The sequence below is a fragment of the Ctenopharyngodon idella genome, chromosome 21 (assembly GCF_019924925.1).
Source record: "Ctenopharyngodon idella isolate HZGC_01 chromosome 21, HZGC01, whole genome shotgun sequence".
NCBI classification, from domain to species: Eukaryota; Metazoa; Chordata; class Actinopteri; order Cypriniformes; family Xenocyprididae; genus Ctenopharyngodon; species Ctenopharyngodon idella.
This window is the reverse complement of record NC_067240.1, coordinates 29345818-29368500: the sequence shown is the minus strand read 5'-3', so window position 1 is coordinate 29368500 and position 22683 is coordinate 29345818. Positions and strand designations below refer to the sequence as shown.

Genomic DNA, 22683 nt, shown 5'->3' with positions numbered 1-22683 from the left:
CAAAATAAAAGTTTGGTTTGAGTGGAAGAAATTATGACAGAAATACATAACTATTGTACAGAGGAATTTCATTCTCAAAATAAAACATTACTTTTTAGGAATATCAACACAAAACATCACACATTGTTTCATCCATGTTTTAACTGAAACAGTAAACCTCTTTTGTGCATCACTTTTGTTTGCCAAAAATTGAAACGGATTGTTCAAATTTCATTTTATTACATTTTAAAAGATTGATTCATAGTTATATGTCTGGTACGTGTGTTTGAAGTTGCCGTGTTTTTTCTCACTGCAATCCTGCAGAGGCGGACAGGTCGCTCATGAGCTGCATTATAAATGATGTCCTCAACACAACTCAACATTTCTGTCTTCCTTTCTTGTCTGGACAGCTTCCTGGTGACCTCAACAAGATGCACCTGACGGACCACCCCCACCAGCAGATGCACATGCCGCCCAGCCAATCAGGATGCAGCATCGCCAGTGACTCGGGGAGCAGCAGCCTATCAGACATCTACCAGGTAGTCCAAGATCTGTGTCCAAGTTTTTATTCATTTATTTTTTTATATGTATTCTTGTTTGAACATCAACAGAAAGGCATAACTGAAAGATTTACAAACTCAATTCTCAATTCAATCACATTCTCCACAACATAACAAACAATAAATTAAAAATAAATAAGCAAGTGAAATAAGCTAAAAAAATAAAAATTAAAGTAGGGGAGTCTGAGCTTTTTACATTATAAAACCAAAATCCTCCAATAAAAAATCCAAATACTTTGCTTTGGGACTTTTCTTCCCTCTCAATGTCTCCAAATATATTGAAAATTCCTCTTTAAAAACAAATAACCATGGAGGTGTTTTGACAAATATATTAGGGATGCACTGAATGAAAATTCTGGGCCGAAACTGAAAATTCAGGATGCACTTGACCGAAAACCGAAGCGCAAACCACAAATAAATAATACATTAATAATCAATAATACAAACATTTAAATTGCTCATAAGGCAGTTTTTAATAACAGAATTGTTTCTACTTCAGTTTGTTGGTGAAATATAAACATTTAAACGAAAATAAACTATAATAACTTGTTCTCATGACAGATTTATTCAAACATACTTTAAGACATCACTAACAGGTTAAGTAGAAATATAGTGAATATGCAATACAGTGCATATATTTAGCAAAATGCTCTTCTCTAGAGTTATTTTTTCTAGCTAATGAGTTTATGGACATTGAATAGCTTTCTCGAGTGACATTGAATAGCCTACAAACTGTTTCATTGACTTCTTTAGTGACTCAAAAGAATCACTGAATCAGTATTTTGAGTTGAGTTCTGGTTCCTCTCTGACTTTTTTGGGGTGAGTAGAAAAAAATGGTTTATGTAAAGTTTTTTTCTGATGGTCATATATAAATAATACAGTATAAAGATTCAATTAAATGAACACTTATTTGACACAGTGTTCCTTCAAAAGCCAGTAAAATATAAAACAGAAAATGTCTGTCATGCTTTCAGTATATTTTGGAGTTTAAACAAGTAGAAACGAACCCTTCATGAGCCCAACGAACATCATCAGATGCTGGTATCTCGATATAGTAAAGACTGAGTTATCAGCCTAACCGATATCATGTTTGGTTTGATGAACAATACTTAAATCACAAATCAAATCTCTCTTGATGCTAAAAACATTTCCTTTACTTGTAAATCTTGACATTCATTAACATGCACAATGAGGCTTTAGATCTGGGTCACTGGTGCGTCTGATCTCCACGCACAGGGCAGCGCTGACGAGAGAAAGACATATTCTTGATTCTGCTGAAGGATGTCAGTCACTGATCACATGCATATGTATTTTAAATAGACTTTTATGGCTGGAACATAATGCAGGCCCTTGATTCACAGATCAGATCTGTCTGAATCCTCAGTGTAAACGAGAGGTTTGTGATCTGTAAGGTTAAATATGAAGTGTATTATTGAAAGTGAGGATGCATTAGGAGTGTGTTGACTCCCTCTGGTGTTCAGATGTTTTGTTGATCAGAGACGTGGGTAAAGCTACTCTACATTGTTCACATGCATGATGTACGTCCACATTACTGGACAAATGAAAGGTGCTTTCCTTAATGGACAAAAGATTGAATGATTCCTAATAAATGAAAGGTCTGAATGAACAGCTTCTTCCACACCCACACCCACACACACACACACACACACACACCAGACAATCATCTTCATTGCACACATGCACAACAAGCCAAGAAACACATGACAAACACAAACACTGTTTGCTCTGAATGTCACTATTCATCAATGTCTTGCTCTGGAGGCGGGCATATGCAAATATATTTGCCCGTGTGACATCACAGATCCCACAATATCAAAATGAGCCATTTTTGGAGCTTGATTAAGTAAATTATTTTTTTATAATGAGGAGGATGTTTTAAGCTATGAATCTTGCAGGATGTTTTACAGGTACTATGGGTTGCAAACAAGTGGTAAATTTTTTCCATGGGAAGTTAAGATGGGGAATTTTGGGAATATTCCAATTTGGACACTTAACGAGAATTTACAGTAATTAAAGGGGATTATTTGAAAATTTGGGATAACTCATTCTCACACACACTCCATAGTGACGTGAGTGAACCTTGGCCAAAACAGTGACTGAACGTGGTTCACCGACATCATGTCGGCTTTCATAGACAACCTAGGAAGTCGGGAAAGATCTTGTTTTTTAAGTTTCATTGCAAGCAGTTAACACATTGACAATAAAAAAGCAAATAATACATGAAAAATCTTACATATAGCCTCTTTAAAATAAGTAATATTAAATGAATACATTAAAATATGTTTGATTTTAAGACATTTTGTTTGCTTTTTTTTGGCACTATGTTGGGTCGCCACTCAATGTCTGTGAAGTAGTATGCATGTGATTGAGGAATGTGTGGGGTAGAAATTAAACTGAATTTGCATTAAATCTGGTTGTTTTAACCAAGATTATGCTCCAAGATTTCAACTACATTTAAAGGATTAGTTCACTTTCAAATGAAAATTAGCCCAAGCTTTACTCACCCTCAAGCCATCCTAGATGTATATGACTATCTTCTTTCTGATGAACACAATCAGAGAAATATTAATAAATATCCTGACGCATCCGAGCTTTATAATGGCAGTGAACAGGGATCATGAGTATGAGCTGAAGAAAGTGTCTCCATCCACATCCATCCATCATAAACATACTCACACGGCTCCGGGGGGTTAATAAAGGCCTTCTGAAGTGAAACTATATGTTTGTGTAAAAATATATCCATATTTAAGAAGTTATGAAGTAAAATATCTCGCTTCCACTAGATCGTATTCCGTATTCAATTTACGAAGAAAGTGTAAACTGGCGTCGCGTCAATTACACTTTTTCCATAAGTTGAATACGGAAGGCATGGGACGTAGCGTAAGCTTTGTGAACTGCAAGAGGTTTACACGTTGAATACGGAAGGTGGTCTGGTGGAAGCTAGATATTTTACTTCATAACTTCTTAAATATGGATAATGCTTCACTTCAGAAGGCCTTTATTAACCCCCCGGAGCCGTGTGGAGTATGTTTATGATGGATGGATGTGGATGGAGACACTTTCTTCAGCTCATACTCGTGATCCCTGTTCACTGCCATTATAAAGCTCGGATGCGCCAGGATATTTATTAATATATCTCAGATTGTGTTCATCAGAAAGAAGAAAGTCATATACACCTAGGATGGATTGAGGGTGAGTAAAGCTTGGGCTAATTTTCATTTGAAAGTGAACTAATCCTTTAAGTTCCCTGTTACAGGCCAACCTGCAATTTTGCAAATTTCCAGTTTGTACCCTGTAATTCCCATTAATTTCCATGGAAATTTTCCATTTTTGAAAATTTCCTGAATTTTGCAACCCTAACAAAGACCTCTTATATGTCAAAAGATGTCATGACCCCTTTAATAACTGCAGCGCTGCTCATGCAAACGTCACGCTGGATCCTGATATTTGCATCCAGCGCTTGAATCAGTCAATCACATGTCGGCTCTCAGAAATCCCTTCTTCCTGTTACTAAATTAGTTTAGCAGAGATCATGTTGACATTAATGAGAAAGGAAGCGCTGAAGAGCAGCGAATGCGGCAGTCACTGATGTTTGTTCAAATCATAAACGATGAACTTTACACCGTTATTGAACTCAACTGAATCAACACTGAACTGATTGGAGCTGAATAATGACACTGTCTTTTAATTATTGAATTTGGATGTCTCATATTTGATGAAGGATCATTGATTCTGTTTATTACAGTGAAGCTGCTTTGAAAGCGCCTGTATCGTGTGAAGAGCTATAGAAATAAAGCTGACTTGTTCCTCCACAGGCCACAGAGAGCGAGATGGGCGACGTGGATCTGTCCGGCCTCCCCGAAGCTCCTGTGGACTCAGAGGAAGAGGAGGAAGATGAAGATATCGAGCGCTCCTCAGAGGCTCTTCTGGGCAGAGATCTGGTGCGAGAGTGTCTGGAGAAGGATGCGGTGGATCGGACCGACGACGACATCGGTAAAGAGAACATGCCTTCTGTGAACGGCATACTTTTTAAGTGTTCTTGCTTACATTTCCATGATGTTTAAAGCAAAAAAAGTGTTTGAAAGTCAGCACAAAGTCTGATAATTGTCATTAAAATACCATACAAAGTCTAGAAGTTACTTTATGCATATGAAGGGCAAACATTACATCACCATCTCTCTCTCTATCCCTACAGAGCAGCTCCTGGAGTTCATGCATCAGCTGCCGGCTTTCGCTAACATGACCATGTCTGTCAGGAGGGAGCTGTGTCGGGTCATGATGTTCGAGGTGGTGGAACAGGAAGGGACCATCATTCTTCAGGACAAACAGGAGGTAGAGCCAGTCACGCCAGCTATTACTAGTAGGGCTGGGCATTGACTTGCTTTTTAGGGTTGGGTATCGTTTGAATTTTAACAATTCCGATTCTCAACGATTCCTAATTTCGAGTCCAATAAGTAAAAAAAAAAAGCTTGTATATCATTCACATTTATTCTAAGTCTTATTGCAAAACATTTCATTGTAGCTGAATACCATCAACAAAAATCAACAGGCTAAAGAAGACTTACACAAGGAACTTTTGACAAGTAAACACTGAACAAATAAACAAATTAGCAATTGCACAAATACAACTGAACAAAGATACGATTGAAACAGTGTTTGAAGATTTTCAGGTATTCAGGTACAGAAACTGTAATCAAATGTAAAATAACACTGCACTTTATGAATAAAATATAAGCTACATTACAAATATAGTTACAAAAGTTATTCAATCAAGAACAGCGAGTGAATTTTCTCTGTCTTTTGTTGTTTGATTAACGTTATAATAGAGACGGCAGCAGGAATATTAGGCTGCTGTCACTTTAAGAGCTGCACAGGGGCCGTTCACACAGAACGCGTTTTTCCAATCCAATGCACCACTTTTCCATTGTTTTTCTATCTAAACACGCACTAGACGTACGTGTATGACCGTTGCGCTTGCGCCTTGCATTTTCTGACACGCGTTCCAAAAATGCGGCACTCAAGTTAAAATCAGTTAAACTTTTCAAAAACGCATCTGAAGACCTTGCGTTTTTCCCCCATTCCACTGCCCGCATCGCACAGAACACGTTTTGCAAAACAAAGTGAACGAGCCCTTACACATGCGTTTTCTTTGTTAACTGTTTACGTTCACTTAAAACATAACTGACTGTGTTTACGAGGATATTTTGACTTTTAAGTGTTTTTTTCTGTTCAAGTGCAAAAAGACACAGAAGAGAACTCAGTATCGCGCACTAAACCGTATGAGAGGCGGCTTTCTGTGTGCGTGCTTTGGATATGTGCACAGCACAGAAAACAGCATGCGAGTCTTTGTGCTTGAATGGTTTAAAATCACATTAAAATGTGCGCACAGGAGTCAAAAAGCAGAATCGAAATGCTTGTTTCTTTATCGAATCACCGGTTCTTGAAAATTTGGAACTGGTTCTCGATACTCATCCCTATTGCTTCTCTGAGGTAAATGTGACGTTATGTGACACATTGTTCTCAAGCTGCTTTATTGACGTCTTTCCACAATTGAAACACTGATTGAGCGATTACATGATTAATTTCAGTAAGTTGTTCTGTATCTTTTAACATTCCTTCTGATGTTCATTCATGTTTATTTGGTGCTGTAAGTAGTAGTAAAGAGGAAGAGATGAACTGAGGCGCTACAGCGATCTGTCACCAAATATTAAAGAGACACAAAACCACATTTTTTGAGTGAATTTAATTGTAAAGTTGGCAGAAATTGAAAACTGAGACTTTCATATCAAAAATTATCAAAGCACAAAACTTACTGTGGTTACTGGATGGTAGGTGCTACAAATGTTGTTTAGTGAAGTTTTGTTCATGCATCAACTAAAAACGGCACAGATCTTGGGATTTAAGAATCGACATTATATTATCAAAACAGACATCAATTACAAACAATGCATTAATATTGTTAACCCAGCCCTAATTACTAGTGTTTATCCTGACAGAGCAAACCTAAAGCCCAGCTTGTGCAGAGAAACACTGTGTGGTCAGTTTATTTTTACATCCCAATTCATACGCAGAGTCGTGACTAAGAGAAAGAATCACTTAAGAATGAAGAAACAATTCATGGAGACAACAATAAAAGGAGTTTGGATGCTCTGAATTGTTTCAGACAGTGATGACAATTCAACCTAGAGAGATTTGAGCAGTCTGTCATGATGCAGAGTAATTATGTTAGATATCGGACCACAGGAAGATACTGATGCACGTCATAAATGAGTTTAAAGGAGAGCTAAACGCACAGAGACGCTCAGTGTGTGGGCTACAGTGAAGGTCAACAAGACAGAATCGCTTTCTTTATGAGAGAAGAGAGAGAGACAGAAACACAAAGAGTGGGAGCAAAGGTCAAGATACTTCAGCAGATTCACTCACAGACACATACTGATGTCTTCCCTTCATCTGCGTTTCCTGCAGCAGTATTACTGTATAATACCAAGGTCTGCAATAATCAATCTGACATGCATGAAGCTCACCTGACTTCTGTTTGAACACGTGTGCAGTGTCTTATGATATCGTGCACTGTTGTGTTTGCAGCTGGACCTGTGGTACGTGATCCTGAACGGCGCTGTAGAGATCAGCTATGGAGACGGCCGAGCAGAGATCCTGTGCATGGGCAACAGCTTCGGCATCTCGCCGTCTCTGGACAGACAGTTCATGACCGGGGTTGTGTGCACTAAAGCAGATGACTGCCAGGTGAGAGCATGTGTGGAAGCCCATTTCTGCCACGCAGGAAGAAGAATGCTTTGGTCAATCAGAATTATGACATGGAAAGTCATAATTATGAGATACTCCAGGGGTGCCCAAGAGTTCAGATCCAACCCTGATCAAACACACCTGTCTGTAATTATCAAGTGCTCCTGAGGATCCTGATTAGCTGCTTCAGGTGTGTTTGATCAGGGTTGGAGCTGGAGGGTAGATCTCCAGGAACAGGACTGGACACCCATGAGATACTAAGACATAATTATGAGATAAAGCTGAAATTATGACATGCTATGTCATAATTGTGATAAAAAGTAAAAAAAATATGAGATAAAAAGTAAAAGTTATTAGAAAAAAAGACAAAATTATTAAAAAAGTAAAAATTGCCATTATAATTATGAAATAAAAAGTTACAATTATGAAATAAAAGCTGAAATGAAAAAAGTTGAAATTATGAGGTACTGTCATAATTATGATAAAAAAGTAAAATGTATTAGAAAAAAGATAGGTAGAAACTTACATGTTATAATTATAAAATAAAAAGTTAAAATTATGAAAAAAAGCCAAAATTATGAAAAAAGTTTAAATTATGATGTCATAATTATGATAAAAAAGTAAAAATTATTACAAAAAAGCCAAAATTATGAAAAAAGTCCAAATTGACTAGTTATAATTATGAAATAATAAAAAGGAAAAAAAAATAAAAAAGACAAAATTATGAAAAAAAAAAATCGAAATTGACAATTTATAATTATGAAATAAGTGAAATTATAAGATAAAAGCCAAAATTATAAAAAAAAAGTTTAAATTATGATGTTACAATTATGAAATTAAAAGTTACAATTTAAAAAGTTAAAATTATGAGATAAGTCAAAATTATGAAAAAAGTTGAAATTATGAGATACTTTCATAATTATAATAAAAAAAGTAAAAAAAATTTGAAAAAAATTGACAAAATTAAGAAATAGGTAGAAATTAACAAGTTATAATTATGAAATAAAATGTTAAAATTATGTAATAAAAGCCAAAATGATGAAAAAGTTTAAATTATGACGTTACAATTATGAAATAGAAAGTTCTACTATGTAAAAAATTTTACTATGTAAAAAAAATAGAACAAATAAAATTATGAGATAAAAAAAAAAACGCATTATGGCATAAAAACAAAAAAGGAGGATATTTTGAAAGTCAATGAGGTCCAAACAACACTGACATTTGATGACTGAATGATGACTGGATGTTCAGTTCTTGGTGAGCGAGCCCTTTAAATGCAGTAGAGCTGGCCTGTGTGAACAAGTCAAAACTCTCTCACAGAGTGGCAGTTTCACAAACCTTTACGGTTTCCCTCTACATCCTCATGATGCACCTTCTTCACTCAAATCAATAGTGTGTAGATTCAAACCCGTGTGATTTTCTTTCCTCTATTAAAAGGGAAACATTCTGAAGAAGCTGAATGCTGCCATAAAAGTCTTTTGAAATCATATGATAGATTAGTGTGAGGAACTGACCGAACGTTAAATAAGGAATAACTAACGACGGGCAACAAATGTAATGGTTCTTTCAAAACGACGTTGCCACGTATGAATAAAAGGTCACGGGTTCATGCAGAGGAATGCAGTAACGAAGTGCAGAGCAGCAGCAACAATATCACATTTTGGGGGATAATCTGGTGGTTATGACCCTGCCACAAACTCACACTTGATGTCATGTAGCGTTGTGGTCAGGGTCTGAATGTAAAGGCCTCCTAATATAGCAGAGCTGCTGATTCCTCAAAATAAAGACTCCACCTCAACTTCCTCTTACGCCGTGAACCCAGCGCTCATGCACATCCTCTCAGACACGTCGCACTCATGAGTTGGCGCAATGATTGCGCTGGTTATCCATGTCTGGTTCAGACTAACCTCCTGCTCTACTATCGGTTCATTGCTCTTCCTCATGTTGTTGTGGACCAGTTTGTGTGCATCGCACAAGAGGACTACTGCCGCATCCTCAACCATGTGGAGAAGAACACGCACAAGGTGGAGGAGGAGGGCGAGATCGTCATGGTGAAGGAGCACCGAGAGCTGGACCGCAGCGGCACCAGGAAGGGTCACGTCGTCATTAAGGTGAGGAAGAGTCACGTCCCCGATTCATCACGCTCAATGCTTTGGGCCGCTGCTGTAGGATCGTCTCTGCGGTCAGTTTAATGCTGGCCAACGACACTGTAATAAAGGTTGTGGCCAAAATAGCCAATGACAGTCGATTTGAACAAAAAGCATCACAAGATGGCCCTTGACCAACGTAAGATGAGACACTACAAATCCATTGTTTTTCATGTACTGGTCAGTTTTGAGATTTTGGGTTATTTTGTGGAAAAAGTGGAAAAAACATCCACAATACACATTTAAGTGTTCATTTTATTGCACTTTATCTATTTATGTCTGTAGATTTCAATTACAATCCATCTTTAAAAGTCAGAAATCTCCACTTTAGCAGCTTTACATACACCAAACTTTACAGTGTTATTCCAATCTACATTCTGAAAGTTTGTTCATATATCGTTCGCCTGATTTATAGAACATTATATTCCTAAAAACATGGTGAAAATGTATTTTTTCGTCTGATTTATCCAAAATCCCCTCTGTAAAAAAGCTCTAATATTTCAACAAAATCAAACATATCCTATGTGCAGATTTCTGTACTGGAAATGTATGCAAATGAGTTCATATTTAATTAGATAATGCCTCATTTGCATATTTAAACATTTCCAGAAAACGTGCAACACAAAATTTAACGTTTTAAAGTACTGTGATTAAATCAACTGGGGAAGTATGGTGAGATCTATTGAGAAGGCTGTTTCTGTGCAAGCTGAACTCGCTTGGACTTGGCAGTCGGAGCATTTCCCTTTTTTCACCTTGTGCAAGTGTCAGTCCGACAGATCTGTCATGGCAGAGCTCTCAGAGCAGCTTCCACTCTTTCCTGATTGGCTGTAAACCAGGCGTTCAGGGTCACGTTCAGTTTCAGGCCGGCTGATGTCAGTTTCTGATCCTCTGGAGAACGACTGCTCTTCGTGACGTCTGCAGCAGTCACATGAAGCTGTTGTCTCCAGATACTTAGTACTGTTATAGACACCATTAGAGATGCACCGATATGAACATTTTGGCCGATACCGATAACCGATAATTCTTTATATTTTAAAAGCCGATAACCGATATATTGGCCGATAAATCTAAAATCCAAACTTTTATATAATTTTTGAGAGCCTGATTACAAAAACAAAAGTCTCACCGTTAAAGCCATGTCCCAAACACACGACTATAATGTTCTCATTATAATATTATGTAACTTATATGACAGACTTGAGCTGTACATTAACTGTATTTTCCTTTTGATTTCAATCATATTCAAAACCATCATGGTGAACAGTGCGCATCTGAAGTGTCTCAGCTGAAGGAAATAATCCATTATTATAATATATCGGCCAAATTTTCTTATCGGGCCGATAACAATAACATTAAAAATGAACATATATCGACAGATACTGATATTGTGGCCGATATATCACATCAGAGAGACTCAAGAGTGGCCTCTGTACGCTCGGGTCAGACCTTAGCCAACTATGCCCACATTAAAACCTGTTTTCAGTGTCCTATCTACATGCATGCTCTGTATCAGGTGCTCTTGTCTTGTTTGTATCAGGGCACTCCAGAGCGTCTGATCATGCACCTGGTGGAGGAGCCGTCAGTGGTGGACCCTACTTACATTGAGGACTTCCTCCTGACGTACCGCACCTTCCTGTCCAGCCCCATGGAAGTGGGCAAGAAGCTTCTGGAATGGTTCAAAGTGGACAGTCTAAGAGACACGGTCAGTCTGTGTGTGTGTGTGCATCAGTTCAGTTTCTGTTTCTTACTAAGGATGCGGAAATTTGATTGTTGCCAATATTTTTCAACTAGTTTTGGCCGATAGCTGATGCTATGGAGCCCCTAAAATGACCTTTGCAAAAATAAAAAATATACAGACTTCTGCATGCTCGTGAGAAACTCAGCGAAATGGGCTAATGGAGCAGTGTGTGGCTCAGTGTTCATTGCTCTATATCAGTGATTCTCAACCTTTTTACCCACATCGCAGTGTTTAATGGTGGCACATATGGTATTTTATTTCTGTGGTATTTCACATTCTGTGAAATCAACAAACACGACAAGAAATTTATTTTGGTTTCACAGTGTTGAAATGGCTGTCAATGTGACTTCTTCATCTCAAAGTGAAACTCTCTTGTTCAGTAAACTCACATAACACAATCTCCTGATATGCTGATCCGAAAAATGATCCGATCTGTGACTTAATACCCGTGATATGAACAGAACCGTGAGTTTTGTGATCCGTTGAACCACTACCGATATACAGTATGTCACAGAAAATGAGAACAATGTATTCCACCAAATAAAAACTAACTTACTGACAGTTATCAGCATTACCTCATAATACTCAATGAACATACACAAACTGTGTACAAGCACTTTAGGTTTAGCTATTTAACTCTGTATGACTGTATTTTACCTTTCATTTTATTAGTGCTCCCTAAATAAATAAAACTTCTTACCAGGCGGGCAGTAGAATGACCACAGAATGACCACACTGCTGACTTGATCTTACAACGGGCGCATAATCAACATGTTATCTTCTCGGCAAGGCATATCGGCATAATGTTTTCATATCAGGCCTGTGCTGATTATTACATTTTAAGCCTTTATCAGCTGATTCCGATGCTGTGCCGATAATGTCATGCATACCCATTTCTTACACTGTTGTTTTTGTAGTAAATAATGGTTTGCATGTGTTTACATATTTTGGGATCTTGCAGGTGACGAGAATCGTGTTGTTGTGGGTGAACAATCATTTTAATGATTTTGAAGGTGATCCAGTGATGACTCAGTTCCTGGAGGACTTTGAGAAGTTACTGGATTCCTCGGTGAGTGTCGACATCAGACAAAAGTTCAGACAAAACAGGTTCATTAAAACAGGATGCCTATGGTCGTGGATAACATGGAAATATCAGGGAATCCTAAAATGTTTAGACCCTTGTGAAAAAGCACAATGTACTTTAACGTAATTTCTACTAAAACTTGTATGTCATGTATTGAAATATATGTGTAATCACACATTTGTAATGATGAATTTGCTATTTAGTACATTAAAAATATATTAACTTTAAATGTAATATCGAATAACACACAACAGTAAAAATCATAATCAAGTACTTCACATGTGCTTTATTATGTTAGTCAACAAATCAAAATAAGTGCACTTCTTTACAGCATGACAAGATTATTAAAACATTATTTAAAATGCACTTTAAAGACATTATTTGAAAGTGTACTTTTTAAAAATGTGTTAAACAGCCTTGAAAGTATACTCTCTTTAAGTACACTTAAACGGCCTTTAAAGTCATTGATATTTTAATATCTGTAAGTACAGTTTTTTAATATTCTTTTAAGATTTGAAGTACACTACAAGTGCACATTCAATACAATCAAGTGCTCTTCTTTTGACAAGAATGGAAATGTCTATAGTGAATAAGTGAGAAATGAAACACAAAACTGCATAAATTGCATTTTCACAGCAGAGCAGTTATCTCTAGTTTCACTACAGGCATGATTTCCTGAATCAAAATCATCGTACTGATCTGAATACGTAAATATTTCTTGAATGTGTGTTCCACTGAATTGTCTCTCAGAAAATGAAGGGTCACCTGCGTCTGCTGAACATTGCGTGCGCTGCTAAGGCGAAGTGTCGTCAGATCACTCTGCAGAAGCCGTCCAGAGAGTCTCCGCTGTTCTTCATGGTTCAGGGCGGGAGCGAGCGGGGCTTTGGCATCTTTGTCGAGTCCGTGGAGCCGGCCAGTAAAGCAGCAGAAGCGGGGCTCAAGCGTGGAGATCAGGTACCGATTAGAGGAACACGCTCAGTTCGAAACAACGGTTGCCATATTAATATTTCAGCATAAACACATTGTGCTCGTTTGTCCTCAGATCATGGAGATCAATGGGCAGAACTTCGAGAACATCTCGTACTCCAAAGCCATGGATATCTTTAAGAACAACACGCACCTCTCTCTTACTGTGAAGACTAATATCTTCGGTATGTCACAGTACACATGGTGTTGGGTGGCGCTAGCGAGTCGTGGGTTTGTAGATTGCACTTCACCACAGCTCCCACAAAATTGAAGATAAATTAAATAATTTTGAATAATTATATCCTCATAAAGAACAAATAGACTCATTCCAAACTCATCACATATGACAATGAAAGTTGAAACCGCTGTTGTATTAAATGTAGTGAGAGACTTGTTTGCTAGTGTTTGGCAGCAGACGCCTGATGTCTTCGTGTCACATGGGTCACACAGCTGAGCGTTTTGATTGACTGGCATTTAAATAACAGACATTTAAACCTCTTCATGGAGCAAAACCAACTGAAATTTAAATCTGTAAATGAAACAAAACAGACGAACATGGAACAAAACTGACCAACATTTAAATATCTTAACGGAACAAAACCGACCGATATTTAAATCTCTTCATGGAACAAAACCGACCGATATTTAAATCTCTTAATAGAACAAAACCAACCGATATTTAAATTTCTTAATAGAACAAAACCAACCGATATTTAAATCTCTTCATGGAACAAAACCGACCGATATTTAAATCTCTTCATGGAACAAAACCGACCGATATTTAAATCTCTTCACGGTACAAAACCGACCGATATTTAAATCTCTTCATGGAACAAAACCGACCGATATTTAAATCTCTTAACGGAACAAAACCGACCGATATTTAAATCTCTTAACGGAACAAAACCGACCGATATTTAAATCTCTTACTGGAACAAAGCCGACCGATATTTAAATCTCTTCATGGAACAAAACCGACCGATATTTAAATCTCTTACTGGAACAAAACCGACCGATATTTAAATCTCTTCATGGAACAAAACCGACCGATATTTAAATCTCTTACTGGAACAAAGCCGACCGATATTTAAATCTCTTCATGGAACAAAACCGACCGATATTTAAATCTCTTAACGGAACAAAACCGACCGATATTTAAATCTCTTCATGGAACAAAACCGACCGATATTTAAATCTCTTAACGGAACAAAACCGACCGATATTTAAATCTCTTCATGCAACAAAACCAACATTTAAATCTCTTAATAGAACAAAACCAATGAACCGACATTTAAATCTCTTAATTGTCTTGATCTCTCAGTCACTGCAGCACTGATGTATGTTCTAGACAACACTATAAATACAATATATCTAGATGTAAATCTGCAGGATCACTCGTATCATCATTATATATAATCTTATCACCTATCATTAAAACTAGCTCTGTGGTAAAGCACTAAGACATTATAGACATGTCAATATGATTTTATGTAAAGCTACTTTAAATTATGTGTATTGTGAAAAGAGCTATACAAATACACTTGATTTTGACTTGCAGTTTTCAAAGAGCTTCAAAGCCGCGTGAGGCACGAGAAGAAGAACGGTGGTCCTCACATCCCTAAGATTCAGGAGAGGAAAAGCAACCGCTACTCCATCCCGGATCTGCCCGGAGACATGGAGTTTCCCACGGACAGCAAGAGCCACAAGAAGTTGAAGGCCAACACGGTGTCCGGAGGACGCAACAAGATCCGTAAGATGCTGGAGAAGACCAGATTCAACATCCTGCCCCCAAAACCCTTTAGGTAAAGACACGTTCCTGTGTGGATGATGGTGGAGAATCACTTGAGTTCACTTCCTCTCTTTAGCCTCTATTCTCCATTCTTTTCTTCATTCGTGTCCATAATCAACACGCGTTGTGCGTGTCATTCTTACGCTTTCACAAGGTTATCTCACAAACCTCCATTCAACACTTAGTTTGGTGTCCACTAGTTGGTCATCACAACCATCAGGAGCTCATGAAAAGATGTTCAGCTCATATCAATCAAAAGGGGGGAAAAATAAGAAATTACATCCTGAATAAAGAAATCAATGTCTGTTTATTTTAAGAGTTGTGCAATTTTTTTCAGTTAGGCAGTTAAGCACATTTCTCATGCCGTTATGTGTGCAGATGTTTTATTATTTTTAATTTATTTAAATAACTTCAGACAGATGTATTTGAGTTAAACTCACAGTGGCCCTCCAGAGGCAGGACAGGACACCCCTGTAGTATATTGTTGTTTTCTCATTGTGGTGAGAGAAAATGTACTCAAGTGTCATGAAAATTACACCATGTCCTAACCAGACGTGATAATATTCCATCGACAAGCACATTTTCTGTCCACATCAGACGCGACAAAATCAATCACAGATCACGGCCCTCTGCGAGTGCACAACTGTCTTACACTTTCAAAAAAATGGATAAGTAAATAATCAAACCATTTTAACTAAGGCTATCGATTTTTCGCATTCTTTTGGTGGCATTCATTAATTATAGAAAAAAACGTCATCTTACGTCATCTTACATTGCATGCAGTTTAGTTACAAACATACTGACTGCATGATGAAGTCTATTATAATGCATTTAAAATGCCACCAGAATTCAAGATATGAGGGCAAAAAATGCCTCTGTATGGGTTTTTGCCTTATATTTATATCATATGATACATTTTAGCAATATCACACGAACAAGAGTGTTTTTTTCCAAATATCTGCACGATTACAAATGTGATATTGATTTTATACAACAGTTAATATTAATATTGTTACATTTTAAGGCCAATTCACACTGCACAACACCAACAAACACAGACAATCAAGTTGGTCGTTGGATTTAAAATTTTGTGAAAAATAACTGTCATGTTCACACTGTCCCAACAGACACCAACAAACTTTGAGTCAGAATGTCTTTACGTGTCATTTTTCGCCTGAAATGAGGGTGTAGAAAACGAAAAGGGGTTGTGGGTGAAGCCGTGGTTGCTGTGACCGGGAAAGATGGACACGTACTTGAATTTATGCAGAGAACTGAAGTTGATCTGGACAAACTGTTTCATTAGAAAGATGAAATACTTCAGCTTCAATATTTGTTCACTGTTTATGATAAAATTCTATTGCAGTGATTTCATAATTTATGTCAGGAGTGCAAAATAATCAATTGGTAACATGATATTTTGAAACACATTCATATTCAGTCACGTCTGCTGTGGTTTATTTGTGTTCACACAGCTGCACTGAATAGGGCTTTTAGTCAAAAAGTGCGATAGTTTAATATTTATTAGACAGAATCATAATTTCTATTCATTATTCACTGATTTATGCAGTCCGATGACCATCGGCGGCTTCCTACACTACCTGTTTGTGTTTTCACTTTCCAGAGAAATGTTTCTACACATGAAACATGAAGCTAATTAACACACGATTACGATAGTACATGATTTGAATGTGATTTTCATGAGGTTAGGGGTATGTTTATATCAATAATGGATGTTTACATTAGAGTATGTCAGAGTTTGTTGGAAAATCATATCACACTGCTCAGACATTCCAAGACCCGACAAACGCGATTGAACATGTAAAGTCAGGTGAAAACAAACTCCGACCAACGGCAACAAACGGTGACGGGTAACACACTGATCTGACTCCGACTGACGTGTTTGTTGGCGTTTGCCTGTGCAGTGTGAATTGGCCTTTAAACACAATACTGTCAATATTGTTCGTTTTTGCTCAATTTCGCCAATGAAAGTTGTTCAAATTTAACAAAGCCACAGCAAAACTGTTGTGTGTCTCTGAGAAAAACACAGCAGTGTTTAATTACTGAATGAATCTGCGATTTTAAATGAATCGAGTGAGCCAATGATTCAATGACTCATTCATAAAGACGGCCACTTGCTTCGTTCCTGAATGAATCACGTTTGAATGAATCTGTTAAATGAATGATTTAACGACTCACTCGTTAAGACAGTGACTTGCCGCCACCTATTGGCAGTTTTAGTTTCATTTTTAGAGTATCATTTTATTTTTCATTCATATCCATGCCACCTCTGAGCTGCATTAAACAGTCTGTGTTAATAGACCTAAATGCCACTTCGGATGGATGACTTTTCTCATCTAACACAATAATGACTTTAAATGATCTTTTGGGGTGTCATTTCTCAGCCACGACAAAGACGCCTTTTATCGTGTGTCATGTCTGGTTAGGACAGTGTGTAATGTCACAGTGCAAAAAATCTGAATGTCCTAAAACAGGCTTCATGTTGCTCATGCACAGTGTACGTTTTATTTTTTGAAGTTGGGGTGAATGTGAGCCCAGTAAGAGTGTGTATGAGAGTATGAGTGTGTTTGTGTATGTTGTGTTTGTGGGTCATCTCTGCTTGATGCTTGTACTGCTTGACATCACGTGTCTTCTGTTTTTATGGCTGCTTCACTTGCACAGGGGACTGTTTGGGTAAGAGACACCTGCTCAATACACACACACACTCTCTCTCTCTCTCTATTATGAAATTATGTCATAATGTTAAGAGTAATGTTAACCTCTGCCAGAAGAGATTGTTTACGTGAACATTGTGTTTCATGCCGTTTCATCTTCACATAAACTGTGCTATTGTGCTCACAGACATCTTTGTGCATGCTCACAACACATTTTTCACTTTTTCTCTTTCCTGCGTTTTCATGAAGAGTTGCATCATATCCTAACCAGGCACAACGTTTCCAAACACCCAATCAGAGCATGATGTTTAATATACAGTTATGGAACACAACACAACACAACAACACATCAAATGCAGCGACTAACAACATTTCCTGTTGACTAAAGCTGTGATTGGCGAGGAAAGCGGATCGCTTGTGTCATGTCGTGCCTTGTTAGGTGTTTTCTGTCATTGGTCAACAACTTTTCCTTGTGTAAATGAACCATGCAGTGTCACAGTGCTGTCACGTCCTGTGTGGAAGTCGTTCTTTTCACTTCCTGTTTCTGTGAAATCACAACCGCTATTTGTCACGTGACCTGCACAAACACTAGCTGTGTCATATATACATGAAAATAAGAAAAAAATGACATTTCTTATTTTTGTATGTATGTATGTATGTAAAAATCCTGCTTTGGCAAATCATAATTATAGAAAGTGAGATAAAAAATTTCAACTCAATTTCAACTTTTTCTTGTAACTACGATTTAGAATGCCAAAATTGTATCTTATGACTTTTTATCTCATAATTTTCTTTTTATCTCATAATAAATGACATGGTATGTCAGTTTCAACTTATCTCATGACTTTTTGTCTCATAATTATCAGTCTGTCAATTTCGACTTATCTCAACTTATCTCATAATTTTGACCTTTTATCTCATGACATAGTATGTCAATTTTGACTTATCTCATGACTTTTTATCTCATAATTATGAGTCTGTCAATTTCGACTTACCTCAACTTATCGCATAATTTTGACTTTTTATCTCATAATGACATAGTATGTCAATTTTGACTTATCTCATGACTTTTTGTCTCATAATTATGACAGTCTGTCAATTTCGACTTATCTCAACTTATCTCATAATTTTGACTTTTTATCTCATAGTGACATAGTATGTCAATTTCGACTTATCTCATGACTTTTCTCATAATTTCGTCCTGTGTGGAAGTCGTTCTTTTCACTTCCTGTTTCTGTGAAATCTGTGTCATGAGATAAGTTGAAACTGACATAGTATGTCAATTTTGACTTATCTCATGACTTTTTATCTCATAAATGACAGTCTGTCAATTTCTACTTAGCTCAACTTATCTCATAATTTTGACTTTTTATCTCATAATGACATAGTATGTCAATTTCGACTTATCTCATGACTTTTTGTCTCATAATTATGACAGTCTGTCAATTTCGACTTATCTCAACTTATCTCATAATTTTGACTTTTTATCTCATAATGACCTAGTATGTCAATTTCGATTTATCTCATGACTTTTTATCTCATAATTATAACAGAATGCCAATTTCGACTTATCTCATGACATCTCATAATTTCAGCTTGTCAATTTCAACTCATAATTTTGATTATGATATATAATTTTTATCTCATAATTATGACTTAGTATGTCATAATTACAGTAGGCTCCACAAATATTAGCACCTGTGAAAATTTGTTTTTGCAATTTCTCTTCTCAATCTTCGTTCATTCAAAATGTTCTCAAAAATCTAACCTTTAATTAAAGTTACCAAAGTTTACCAAAATTTACCAAAGCATGATTTATTTTCTTATGTGGCGGAAATGGGCTTCCATACCTGTGAATCTGACGTGACGTGCTTTACTCCATCTACAACTGTTCGGGATGTTGTTTGTGCAATTGTGTTGATGTTTCCTGCTGTACCGGATCTGTTCTTGAGGGAAATTTCATGGAGTCGAGTGATGGATGGAGAGGCTGTGTTAGTGATGCTGTGCTCTCAGAGTGGATCGTCACGTCTGTCTGTCTCTCTGCTCTGAGATCGAGACAGCAGAATGTAAATTAGGCCATCTGTGTAAAGGTCAGCGTCTGACTGGCAGCGAGTTTACCCATGAGACAGCACTATTTCCTCTCGTCTGAGATGTCACATGTGCTCTGCTGTGTTTGGTCATCTCAGGCTTGTGTCTCATTCATGGATTGTGTGTGCGTATTCATTGCTCGTGTCTGTTTAGAGCGCTTTCACACTGCAGCTTTACAGTTCAGTTTGTTTAGACTCCACAGCTTTTATCAAGACCATCGGTGAGCAGCTCGCATTCTTCACATCCATTGCAATCCATCTGCAGCAGATGAAAACGTGTCAACAGCAAATCAAAACTACCTCTGTACCTTCTTAATTTATCAGTGATCTTTCTCTGAAGCATCTTTCCCTTTTCTTTAACATCACGTAGGGTTATTGGAGGATGTTAACCAGTTGCAGTACAGCTGTTTTTTTTATTATTAATAGTAGTTATTGTTTTAGTAAAATCACATTCGGTCTGTCTCAATCCAGTTAAATCAAGTGTGAAAACGGCCTAAATGTCCGCCTCTTCCATCTGTGTGTGTGTGTGTGTTCATTAACATGCAGTGTTAATGTTTGTGCTGGATGTAATCCATCTTTCTCTGTGTCCGCAGCGACAGTGGCTTGTCTCAGTCTCAGGATGACAGTATCGTGGGCACTAAGCAGTGCCGGCACAGCGTGGCCATAATGCCCATCCCAGGCAGCCTGTCGTCCAGCAGTCCTGACCTGCTGCAACCCGCCGCCAGCGTTCTGGACTTCAACAACCCCTCAGGTAACACATCACACCATCAGAGAACCAGTGCACTCACCAGAAGCCAGTATAATGACCATAGACACACACATCATCATATAGCGCTGAAAATATCAAAGCTTGATTTTACACAATATTTGCACCAAATTGACTTGTATGTATCTGAGAACAGATCAACGCAGTGTGCAGTGACACAAGAGGGCAGTGGAAAAATGGCAGATATCATGACATCCTTGTTAAAAAGAAGTTCACTTAATTGTACTTCTTTTCACAATAGAGGGTTTCTTCTGGTTATGAGTGGATCTCAAGCTGTTTGCTCCTTTTTTCAAGCGTTCCACATTTAGATTAGACATTTAGTAATAACATATGAGGATGCTAGTAAGGATTCCAGTAAATGTTTCCTTTCTGCAACTTCAGCTCTGGGTTGTGTCAAACGAAAGCTTGTGGCCGGTTTCAGATCCACTGCACAAGAATGTGGAAACCAGCTAAAGTTAATATGCAACACGATGTTCATAATGAGGAGGGCATCTTTAGATTAGTTGTGATGTCTCCAGTGGTGGATCATGTGTGCTGTAGCTGTCATGTGTCATCTCTCTCTCTCTCTCTCTCTCTCTCTCTCTTTACTTTCTGTGTGTTTCTTGGCTCCTCCAGTGGCTGGTTTCTACTGTAAGTACACCCACTGTACATGTCATGCACTCTTTTCTGTTTGAACTCTTTTATGCTGTTTTGTTAGAATGTTAATTGCATGTGGTTATGAGTTTGTGGCATGAAACGTTTTACACTCAATGTCCAAAAGCATGTGAAAATGCCGTCAGTGTGGTGGATTGTGTTTCACACCCGTAAGACTTTCATTCATCTTCGAAACACAAGTGAAGATGATATTCATGAAACCTGAGCGATTTCTGTCATTTAAATCATGTGCTTGATGCAATAGTTTTTAAGCCATTGCCTGGTTTTCCAAATAAATAAAGAGATCTGAGCGAAACATCTCATCATTGACCTCCATTTCAAATGACTATGCCTGTCCTGTGTGTTTAACTGCATCTCCTTCCTCTTGGCCGTTACAGACATTCCAGATCAGGTGATCCGCGTGTTCAAAGCCGACCAGCAGAGCTGCTATATCATCATCAGTAAAGACACCACAGCCAAAGATGTCGTCTCGCATGTAGTCAGTGAGTTCAGCCTCATCGCTGCTTCAGAGACTTACTCGCTGTGTGAGGTCTCTGTTAGTCCTGAAGGGGTCATCAAACAGCGCCGGCTGCCGGACCAGCTCTCAAAACTAGCTGACCGCATCCAACTCAACGGCAGGTAAGAGCAGAACGAGCACCTCTTAAGGGCCGGTAACATTACACTTTTTATTCCATTGACTTCCATTCATGCAGATGCAGGGGACAGAAAACACAAGCTCATGCGAATTTTGCTGCATTTCAGAGTTCAGACCGCAGCCTATAGCGTCAGTCGCTAGTGTGCCTCTTGAGACCAGGGGAGTGAGGTTTACTCACACAGATCTGACTAGTTGGCCTACATTACATTCACCCCCCTAAACCTCACTCCCATCAGGGTCACGGCACCAAGTAACCCTCTCCGGTCCTACTCGCACCGCTCCGAGCGGGATTTGAACCAGTGTTTCTGGCATGGGAGGCAGGCACGCTAACAAGGGCCGCGGCCTATAGTATCAGTCGTTAGTGTGCCTCTTGAGACCAGGGGAAGTGAAGTTTACTCACACAGCTCTGATTATCTGGCCTTCGTTATACTCACTCCCCTAAACCTCACTCCCATCCGGGTCACGTCACCACTGTAACCACTCCCGGTTCTACTTGCACTGCTCCGAGCGGGATTCAAACCTTTTGAGGCCAGGGGAGTGAGGTTCACTCACACAGCTCTGACTAGCTGGCCTCCGTTACGCTCACCCCCTTAAACCTCACTCCCATCTGGGTCACGGCACCACTGTAACCCTCTCCGGTCCTACTTGCACCGCTCCGGGCGGGATTTGAACTGGCGGTTCTGGCATGGGAGGCAGGCACGCTAACAAGGACCACCGCCTCTAGCGTCAGTCGCTAGTGTGCCTCTTGAAGCCAGGGGAGTGAGGTTTACTTACACAGCTCTAATTATCTGGCCTTCGTTACACTCACTTCATTAAACCTCACTCCCATCCGGGTCATGGCA

The 22683-nt window shown here is 38.3% G+C and overlaps 1 protein-coding gene across 14 annotated transcripts in view; it reads left to right on the top strand.

Annotated features, from left to right (window-relative positions):
• rapgef6 (Rap guanine nucleotide exchange factor (GEF) 6) overlaps positions 1–22683 on the top strand; it is a 101853-nt gene that overhangs the window by 59882 nt on the left and 19288 nt on the right. For 11 of the 14 annotated variants that reach the window (XM_051876999.1, XM_051876996.1, XM_051877001.1 and 8 more), the window contains 13 exons: positions 390–518; positions 4376–4553; positions 4756–4892; positions 7146–7304; positions 9263–9415; positions 10989–11153; positions 12151–12258; positions 13024–13227; positions 13316–13424; positions 14798–15041; positions 20381–20538; positions 21169–21183; positions 21585–21825. In XM_051876999.1, the coding sequence (XP_051732959.1) occupies positions 390–518; positions 4376–4553; positions 4756–4892; positions 7146–7304; positions 9263–9415; positions 10989–11153; positions 12151–12258; positions 13024–13227; positions 13316–13424; positions 14798–15041; positions 20381–20538; positions 21169–21183; positions 21585–21825 (2000 nt within the window). Of the gene's footprint in view, positions 1–389; positions 519–4375; positions 4554–4755; positions 4893–7145; positions 7305–9262; positions 9416–10988; positions 11154–12150; positions 12259–13023; positions 13228–13315; positions 13425–14797; positions 15042–20380; positions 20539–21168; positions 21184–21584; positions 21830–22683 lie in introns of those variants that run through there. The other 3 variants (XM_051876995.1, XM_051876997.1, XM_051877008.1) reach the window with 2 other exon arrangements.